This window comes from Loxodonta africana, chromosome X, assembly GCF_030014295.1.
Source record: "Loxodonta africana isolate mLoxAfr1 chromosome X, mLoxAfr1.hap2, whole genome shotgun sequence".
Classification (NCBI taxonomy): Eukaryota; Metazoa; Chordata; class Mammalia; order Proboscidea; family Elephantidae; genus Loxodonta; species Loxodonta africana.
In genome coordinates, this window is record NC_087369.1 from 123,645,811 (window position 1) to 123,655,368 (window position 9,558).

At 51.3% G+C, this 9,558-nt stretch overlaps 1 protein-coding gene across 1 annotated transcript in view; it reads left to right on the forward strand.

Moving 5' to 3' along the window:
• LOC135228948 (nuclear RNA export factor 1-like) overlaps positions 1-7,193 on the forward strand; it is a 38,809-nt gene extending 31,616 nt beyond the window's left edge. Inside the window, exons 3-16 of the mRNA XM_064278464.1 lie at positions 1,260-1,343; positions 1,456-1,560; positions 1,876-1,975; positions 2,084-2,172; positions 2,285-2,392; positions 2,568-2,677; positions 2,952-3,024; positions 4,826-4,902; positions 5,175-5,282; positions 5,371-5,429; positions 5,535-5,650; positions 5,747-5,789; positions 6,379-6,451; positions 7,103-7,193. Of these exons, the coding sequence (XP_064134534.1) occupies positions 1,260-1,343; positions 1,456-1,560; positions 1,876-1,975; positions 2,084-2,172; positions 2,285-2,392; positions 2,568-2,677; positions 2,952-3,024; positions 4,826-4,902; positions 5,175-5,282; positions 5,371-5,429; positions 5,535-5,650; positions 5,747-5,789; positions 6,379-6,451; positions 7,103-7,193 (1,236 nt within the window). The remainder of the gene's footprint in view (positions 1-1,259; positions 1,344-1,455; positions 1,561-1,875; positions 1,976-2,083; positions 2,173-2,284; positions 2,393-2,567; positions 2,678-2,951; positions 3,025-4,825; positions 4,903-5,174; positions 5,283-5,370; positions 5,430-5,534; positions 5,651-5,746; positions 5,790-6,378; positions 6,452-7,102) is intronic.
• Positions 7,194-9,558: the final 2,365 nt, after the last annotated feature.

A 9,558-nucleotide genomic window follows, 5' to 3' on the forward strand; every position in this document is an offset into this window, starting at 1 on the left:
AGCAGAAGAGGGAGGTAAGGGTTAGAGATGTTAAGCAACTTGTCTTGGGTCACTCAGACTGAAAGCAGCAGAGCATGGACTAACATCGCAGAACGGACCCCCTGCCCAAGGCCTTCCGCTGTGCTAGCTCTCTCCTGGGCTGTGAATGACCCCGACCTCTCATATCCCAGGAAGAGGAGCCACAGTGAAGTCTTTCAAGCTCTGTAGTACTCTACTGTATTTCTTTCTACACTATAAAAGTCAGTGAAATTACTTCACTAGCCATAGTATTTTCACAGGACTTTTTCTGGCATTTGGACCACTGATATTTTGTTCTCCATTTCAGGGGATAGTCACCAAGTTAATTCTTTTCAAAGAAGAGGAAGACACTGGGGTATTTCACAAAGAAGATATGATAGTTGGTCTGAACAAGTCAGCCCTGGCATTCATCCGTCATCACGCCAGGAGCAAGGTGGAGATGCAGCAATGAGTGATGCCCACGTGAGCCCTGGAGTAAGATAGTAAGTGACCACTCAGCATGGTGGCATGTACCAGCCAGTGGAATACGCAACCCTGTATGTAACTCTGTCAGTCCTTCTCCAACCTGGTGGAGTGGGCAATGCTAGGACCAGGTTAATGGTTGAGCAAACATTATTACAGCCTTGACATCAGTAGGGCGAGGTGTTAGAAGCCTTTCCTGGCATTCCTGGACGCCTTCTTTCTCTTCACATCCCCACAGCACCCCCTACACCATTCCAACCTACTGTCAGAGAGGGAGGTGTCACAGAGGAGACCAAACCCATGGGGACATGGAGAGAGAGAGAAGACCTCCACAGGAAGGAATGCAGGGGAACAGGCAGGATGGAACCTCCAGGAGCTGGTTCAAGGTCACAGTGAGTGTCCTGGCAAAATGCACATAATGTTCAGGAGACACGGGTTGGGTGGAGCTGTGCTGATCTCCTGGAGACACTAGGTACTTTGCTGGGGCACAGAGAGTTGGTAACTTCTCCTTTTTCTTACTAGGTGTTAACATCCTGGATTGGTCTAAAGGTAGGATGGGAGAAGTAATAAAAAGGGAAGAGGCTGAAGACAGGGAGAATGGGAAGTTTGTCTAAAGGCAAAGGTGGAAACTGCTCACAAAGAGATAGAGAAGCTCCCCACAGCATGGCTCAGTTTCAGACCTACTCAAACTTAGGTCTCAAAGGAACATATGGTTGGGACTCTTTAAGCTTTATTTCCATCACATCAGTCTCCTCTTCCAACCTTTCTTTTGACCCCAGTTTCCCTCTGGTGTAAAATATGATGAGAAGTGCCTGCAAAATTTGATCAAGAGCCTATGCAGCATCCCCTTCAATCTGATCCAGGTAAGAGAGGGCAGGGAGGCAGCCGAGTGGGCACAGGGCAGGTGGAGGGGCCAGGCTGAGCAGGAAGTCTGGCCTCATGTTGTATTTCTCTTGCCCCTCCCTCTCTCTAAAGTCTCAGTGTCAGAAAATGCATACCAAGGTCTTTGTCAAGAGTGCCAGCATTGCCTTCGAGTTGAAGAAAGTCAACAGCATGATTTGCAATGAAGATAACGGAAGGGTGTGTGTCAGGGCATGGCCAGGGCTAGCTAGGGCCAGGAGGGCAGGCTAGGGGATGGGTCTTCTTGATTTTGGGTTTCAGAGTTCCTGGAACTTACCCAAACGCACTTCTCTGCAGATGTCTCTCTTTGTCAGCCCCTCTACCCTACCCTACTCTGAGCAGAAGGGGCTAAAGTCAGGAAAAGTGAAACTCATAAAGGTAATGCAGACTGAAGATATGTGTGCACACACCCAGACCCACCGCTTCTTCCCTCATCATTTTCCCCCTCCACCACCTCGGCATCAAAGTCACTGACCCATGTCTCTGTCTGTGCAGGTGACCAAGATCAAAGGATATGAAGTCCCCCAGCAAGCTCTTGACCACCAGAGACTCCACTCAGATCCACATATGAGTGACAGCAGTAATTCTAGGGCAGGTGCAGGCAGAGGGAGGGTAGAGGGCAACTGAGGGAGGTATTGGTGCTGGGGCTGCTCCAGCCAGGCCCCTCTCATCCTTCTGATTCCCTCCTCCTGGCTTCCTGAAGACGTGATGACCCATGATATTGAAATGGGGCCAAATCTTAGGAACTGCATGGCTGAATCCCTGCAGATCCATGAAGAGAATGCGCCCAAGGTGAGGCCTTAGACCCAGTGCTGAGAGGGAACATGGGACAGATGGGGTGGAGGGCATATGTGTCCCAGATGTCACCTCTTAGACCTTCAGTCCAGCTCTTCTCTCATCACAGCTTTTGTCCTTCAACTCGAGCAACAACACATCCTACAAGCTGGTTGGCCTGCCCAACACCATGCAGAAGGCCCCCAACCTCAAGAGCCTGAACCTCTCCAAAAATGAGGTGAGAAGCGATAGCCAGAGCAGTGTTTAAAGGGAAGGTGGCAGGGCTCATTAGGGTGAGGACAAGAGTTAGGCAAGGCCATATGTGGGAGAGGGTGGATCTGGGGTGCAGGGCCCTCTGGATCTCTCCCTATTCCTGTTCCCTTGTGTTTTTTTTTTTTTTGTCATAATTACAGGTTAAGTCTGAAGGGGAGTTGGACAAGGTGAAAGCGCTGGAGTCAGAAGAGATGTGTGCGGACAGAAACCCTCTGTGCACCACCTTCCCAGATAAGTCCACCAACATAAGGTCAGTTGTGCCCTCTGTTGCCCCTGGCAGCCTGAGCTGCCCCGACAGTGCCCATCTGCAAGAGGCTGCAGCCCCAGACCTCTGGGAGGACCACTTGCCTTGTCCTGTCCTCTCTCTGTCTCTTACCTGTGCTTAGAGCTGTACCTGCCTTCCTCTGGCCTGCTCACTGCTCCCCTGGGCTGGTGCCTATTTCCTGCCTCTCTGCACCCAGCCTTCTCTGGCATGGCCTCTCCTGAATGTGCTCTAGGAAGCAGGGCTTCCCCTTACTCCCCAGGACTAGGAGTGTGGAGACTGTGCCTTGCTCGTCCACTGGGGCTGCCTGGAGCCAGATCCTGGTGCCCTGGACGGTGAAGGCTCCTCCTGACCAGGGCCTCCTGCTGAGACAGGCCTTCCTGCCTCTGAGCTGAGATGGGGCTTCTCTTCCCATCCAGTGATAGGCCCTGTCTCCCTTGCTTCAAAAGGGTCCCCCGACCTGCCCCAGGCCAACATTGGTGCTTTCTTGCCCCATGCTGAGGGCTGAGGCCCAGGGGCAGCTTTATCATGACCTTTGTTCCTCTGGCTCAATGAGGGAAGTGGGCCTTCCTGGGGGAGAAAGCTGGGTTCCCTGAGTCAAGGGTCAGAAGCAGGTCACCTCCAGTGAGCAAAGGGCATCCCGAGGCAGGTGCCAAGTGTGGAAGGCAGAGGGCAAAGGCGGGTGAGGAGACCGGGACAGTCCTATCATGGGCACTGCCCCCTCCCTCCACCATGTCACGGCACCTGGCCTGGTCCTTCAGAGGAACACTGGGTAGACCAAGGTGGCCTGATTTCTCAGGCAAGGGACCAACTAAGACAGGCATAGCTGTACAGGGGCTATCAGGGGAGAAGGTGACACTTGCAAGAGGGGCCACAGACCCTGAACCCCATGCTGTGCCTTTACCTGAACCTTTCCTCCTGGGGAAGGTCTCCTGCCCCATTGGCTACTCTGTTTCCCATGCCCAGGTCAGATAGCATCACAGAGGTGACAAAGGCCATTGGGCCCTAGCCCAACGAGTACCTGTTTTCCATTTCTTCCTTGTCCCCAGTGCCAGCCAGGGAGAGATGAAGGACAGGGCGGCAGCAGGGGAGCCATTTCCCCCTTCCTTCCCCATTTCTCCCTAACTCCTCCACCCACAGTAAACTTCTCCCCCTTTTGCCTTTCCTTGGCTTTCTCTTTCTCTTTAATCTCCATTCTCTTATGTCTCCCCTCCCTACCTGCACTCCGTTTCTGTCCTTACCCCCTCCCTGTCTCTTGAGCCTGCCTCACCCATCGCCCTCCCCGGTGTCCGGGGCCATCCCTGGGGATGTCCTGGTGTTGTCCAGGGCCAGGCCTGGCAGAGCACTGGACACCTGGTGAGGGAGCAGAGCCTTGGGCCCCACCCCATTCCCCCCTCCTCCCTCCAGAGCCTTCCCTGGGGACTTGGAGGGAGGTAAGTGAGGCAGGGAGGGGAAGGCATCCCTGGAGCCTGGGCTCCACGTGCTGCTTCTGTGTCATTGGAGGAAAGGGTCAGGGCCCTCCTGTGGGCGCTTCCCAGGAGGAAGGTGGGAGGAGAGGAGTATGGAGAGAGTGCCCACTAGCTCTCACTGGTCGAGTCCACAGGGGAGGTCCCCAGGGTCCAGGAGGGGTGGTGGCACGGGAATATAGGTGGGACACATGTGGGTGTATTCCTGAGTAGGCTTGCTTGCCTCCATGAGGTGGGCCGGCTGTGTCGTTACATGCTTTTCTGTGTTGTCTTATATTTGACAGCTCCATCCTGGAATTGTTCCCCAAGTTATTACACCTGGTAAGTGTCTTCCTTTATCCTTGACTCCTCTAGCTGGTACAGACAACACTCACAACCTGCCATGAGTTCCTTAGATCTTGACCCGGTTAGATTTTTGGATCTGACCCCTAATCCTCATGTGGGACTGACCCATGAGGGAACCTGATAAAGTCTATGGATCTTCTCTGCTGTTCTCCACAGGCTTCTGGGAGCCCCTGGTTAAGACATCACAGTAGTCTTGCCCATGGAACATCCAAGGCCCTTTCACCCTGACCTCTGACCCTTACCCTCTGCTGGGCCCATCCTTTTCCTTGACCATTCAGTGCCACCTCCCTTGTCTGCACTGCTGACTTCCTCTTCCCTCCCCCAGGACAACCATGAGGTACCCCTACCCATTGTCTTTGGCATTGAAGCATCCAAGAAGTTACCAGTCTGCAGGGTGAGGAGGTGGGCTCAAGCAGGGTGGGGGGTGGGTGGGTGAGGAGAGGATAACATCCATGGTCCTTAGAACCATTTTGATTCCAGGGAAGCATCTTCGGATCTGAGACCCTGAAGAATCTAATCTTACGATTCCTGCAGCAGTAAGTACCTCTGGGACCCCAAGGCAGGGAGGGATGGGATGGGCTGGGTCGCCCAGGCACAGGCCTGCTCATGGGGGGCTTTCAAGTCCATTTAGGGGTGCAGAACACAGACAGCCTGTCCCCTTTGCTTCCCCACAGGTATTACTGGGTCTATGACTATGGGGACAGGCTGGGTCTCCTGGATGCTTACCATGACGAGGCCTGCTTCTCGCTGACCCTTCCCTTCAACCCTGAGGACCTGATTCCGTGAGTATGGCAGTGTCAGCCCTGGGCCCTATGACTCCCCAGTAGACACTGGCCAGTCTTCCACCTCCTCTTCCTCTTTTTCTCCTAGAAGCTGCTTGGACAAATACTCTAAGGGGAGCAGGAATATAAAGAAGCTCAAGGACCCCGGTAAGTGTGTAAGGGGGAAAAAGGGGGGACAGGAGGTATGAAGGGTTCAGTTGTAGGGCCAGGTGAGTGAGGCAACCCCTGACCTTCTCTTTCCTCCCCCGACAGTCCTGCGGGTTCAGTTGCTGAAACACACAAAACATGACATTGTTGACTCCCTCAGTGTATTGCCCAGAACCGAGCATGACATCAGCTCCTTGGTGGTGGACATGTGTGTCCAGACGGTGAGCACCTGCTTCCTCCCTGATGCTGGCCCAGAGGGCAGAGGTGTGTAGGAGGTTAGGGGGACCCTGGGGGCCTGAGCTGTTTTACTCTTTCAGGAAAAGATGCTCTGCTTTTCTGTCAGCGGTGCCTTCAAGGAGGGTGAGTGTCTGTAGAGTCCCTTCCCATGTCCATTAGTGCTCCCTCCCCTGACAGGCTCCCTCTCAGAACTCTCCAGGCTTCCCTGATCTCTTCACTTCCTATTCCCTCTGAGTTCCCCAGCTCCCACCCTGCCTCCTACCCACCTGGTCTGACCTACCCCCATACCTGTCTGCCCCAGCACAGCCCAGGGGTTAGGGACACAGGCTGTAGAGTTTCATGGCTCTCATCCCAGTCCCTCACTCTGACACCTTGGGATACTTGCTTACCTCTCAGTCTCCTCGTTTGTAAAATGGGGGGTAGTAATACCCATCTCTGGGGGTGCTGTGAAAAACAGGTCACATGAACTTGTGAAGAGTGTGTCACAGGGCCTGACACAGAGTAGGGCCCTTTCGCTGGGAGGTGATTGTTGCTGTGGTTGCCCTCCCCATTGCCGACACCCCCTCCTGACTCCCAGTGGGCACTTGTCCCTGTCTGGCCCCCTTCAGGGTGCCACAGGAGGATCAGGTAAGACTATGATTGGGGAAAGCTGCTGGTGAGTGTGTAAAGCATGGGCATCTCTGAGGGGAATTGTTGTTTATTGTCCTTGAAGTGGAAGGAATGTGTCAGGCTCATGTTCGTGCCTTCACCCGGATCTTCATTGCTACTCCTTCCAGCAACTTCAGGTAAGTGCTGTGTTGTAGGTACCATGTGGGAACACCGATCCGAGCCTGGGGCCAGTGGTGTAGGAAGGTGATGGTGCATTCCTCAGGGTTTCCTCAATACTGCAGAATACCAAAAGGTAGATCCCAGGAGCAGTCTAGCCCAGTGGTTAATAGTGTAGGTTTTGATGTTGGAATAGAGGGTTGGTTCTCACCCTGACCCCAGCATTCACCAGCTGTGTGACCTTGGTCAAGTTACATGACCTCTCTGTGACTCAGTGTCCTCCTCTAAATATGGGGATTAGAGTATCCACCTTCTTGGGCAGTTGTCAAGGGTAAAGGTAAAAGCGGGTGTGCAACTCTCCCTGGGTTGGGAGTAAACCTATGAATCTAGTGCAGCTGGGAGTTAGTTCTCCAAAGGCAGGTTCTGTGGGAGGGGAAAGGGTACCAGTCAAGGAATGTAGGAGGCAGGCGGAACAGGGGATGGAAGGAAAGTAGTTGCTGAGTGGGAGCACGATCCTTGTTGGGGATATGGGATTGTCTGTCTGTCCAGCTGTCTGAGGGCCCATTCTTCCTCCAGCCTATGCATCGTGAATGACCAACTGTGTGTGAGGGACAGCAGCCCCATAGAGACCCAGGGTGCCTTCTTCACCCCAGTGCCCACACCTCCTCCAGCTCTCTACCCACCCTCTCCCAGCAGCAGCAGGAAATGGTGGCAGCGTTCACTGCCCAGTCTGGGATGAACCTTGAGTGGGCTCAGAAGTGAGTTCTGGGAGCGGGTGGGGATGGGATGAGCTGGGAGGAGCTGGGGAGTGAATCATGGGAACTTACAGGTGATATGTCTTGTTTATTTCACTCATTGTCACACAGAACATCTTTTCTTCTCAGTACATATTGCACCACCTAGTTGTTTTAAACAGGTGCACAGTACTTTCTGAGTTCCATGGATCGGTATTTCCAGAAAATTACATTGCTTGTTTGTGCCCATATTGATATACTGTATACAGGATGTGCATTAAAATTACTGCTTATAAAAGTCCATCACCATGTCAGGTAAAAACGTCTGGAGATGACTCACTTGTGAGAGGCAAGTATTTTCTTCTTTCCGTCAGGGTCCCCCTCCCTCGTGTGTAAGATGCCCTCGGGGTGGGGGAGGTGGACAATCATTTATAAAAGGCAGGCTCTTCAGGGTCAGTTCTGGAAGGGGTCCACTGTGGACCCTCCCCTGAGGCCCAGAAACAATGGGGAAGGAGGGCTCCGGTGGAGGGGCAACCCTGGTGCCCACGGATGGGGAGGGAGCTGGTAAATCGCAGGCCTTCAGGCCTGTACTCCCTGGGCAGCCCCCAGCCTGCTCCTGTCTGCAGCTGAGAGCCAGCAATGCTCTTGGTTAGAACCATCCTGGGGTCCTGAAGGGCCCAGCACAGGGCAGGCACCCAGAGAGGGCCCAGTAGTTCTCTGCCCACTTCACCCCTATTCTCTCTCTTTACCCCCTGCATCCCCCACTCTCACCTGGGGCTCCCTCCTAATTCAGGGCTCTGGTGGGACTGACAGTCAACAGGGGTCATCATCCTGTCTTCCCTGTATAGGTGGCTTGATGGCACCCAACAACAACAACAACTTTGCCCCATACACAAAGTGTATCAGATCTAAATGTAAAATATATAAAACTCTTTGTCTTAGTTATCTAGCGCTGCTGTAACAGAAATACCACAAGTGGATGGCTTTAACAAAGAGGAGTTTATTCTCTCGCAGTCTAGGAGGCTAGAAGTCCAGATTCAGGTTGTCAGCTCCAGGGCAGTCTTTCTTTCTCTATTGGCTCTGGGAGAAGGCCCTTGAGGCCCTTGTCATCAGTCTTCCCCTGGACTAGGAGCTTCTCAGGGCAGGAACCTCAGGTCGAAAGGACGCGCTGTGCCCCCAGCAGTGCTTTCTGGGTGGTATGAGGTCCTCCTGTCTCTCCGTTTTCTTCTCTCTTTTATATCTCAAAAGAGTTTGACATAAGACACAACCTAATCTTATAGATTGAGTTCTGCGTCATTAACCTAACTGCCACTAACCCCCCCCCCCATAACATCGTAGAGGTAGGATTTACAATGCACAGGAAAATCACATCAGAGAACAAAATGGTGGACAATCTCACAATACTGGGAATCGTGGCCTAGCCAAGTTGACACACATTTTTGGGGGACACAATTCAATCCATGACAATCTTATAAGAAGACATAGGAGTAAATCTTTTGACCTTGGGTTAAGCAATGATTTCTTAGATATGCCACCAAAAGCACAAGCAATAAAAGAAATGAAAAATTGATCTGAACTGCATAACATTACACAAAATACACACATGCACGTCCCTCAAACATCTACCTGCTCCAGCAGTTCATGGCATGTGTTATGAGCCACAGCGATCTGTATCTCATATTAGAACTTTCTGTCTGATTCAGGTAACCTTTTCATTATCTTGTAGTAACTCACAAGCAGCAACCCTTCCAATGACCACTTCTACAGGCAAACATCAGGTCTTTGTCAAGTAAAATACCATATTAATCTGTATTTATGTATTTCTTAATCATTTAAGAAGTCTAAAACAGTGCTACCATTTTATTAGATTCCTATCTTATATTTAATGTGTCACGGACAAAGTTTTTGAGTGTTGAGTCCCTAACCTCAGTTTCCTCACAAAGCCTGTGAGTTTTTTTCTAACTTTTTATTTTGAAATAATAAATTTTATTTTGAAATAATAATAATTATTATTATTTTTGGTGAAAATATACAATGCAGAAAATAGCTACACCATTTCAACCATTTCTACATGTACAGTTCAGTGACACTGATAACATTCTTCAAGCTGTGCAACCATCCTTGCTGTCCTTTTCCAAATTATTCCACACTGTTAACATAAACTCACTGCCCCATAAGCTTCTCATCTAACCTTTTGAGTTGCTGTTTCTACATAAAGAACTCTTGAAAAGAGCACAATGCTCAAGGCAGACATACTTTACTAATTAAGCTAAACTACGGTTTGGTTCAAAGAAGACTTCAGGGGATAGTTTTTATTGATCTGCAAAAAAAAAGATGCAAAAAACATACACGGAGGTCCCTTGACCTACCTTTTCCCAGTGATAACATATCTT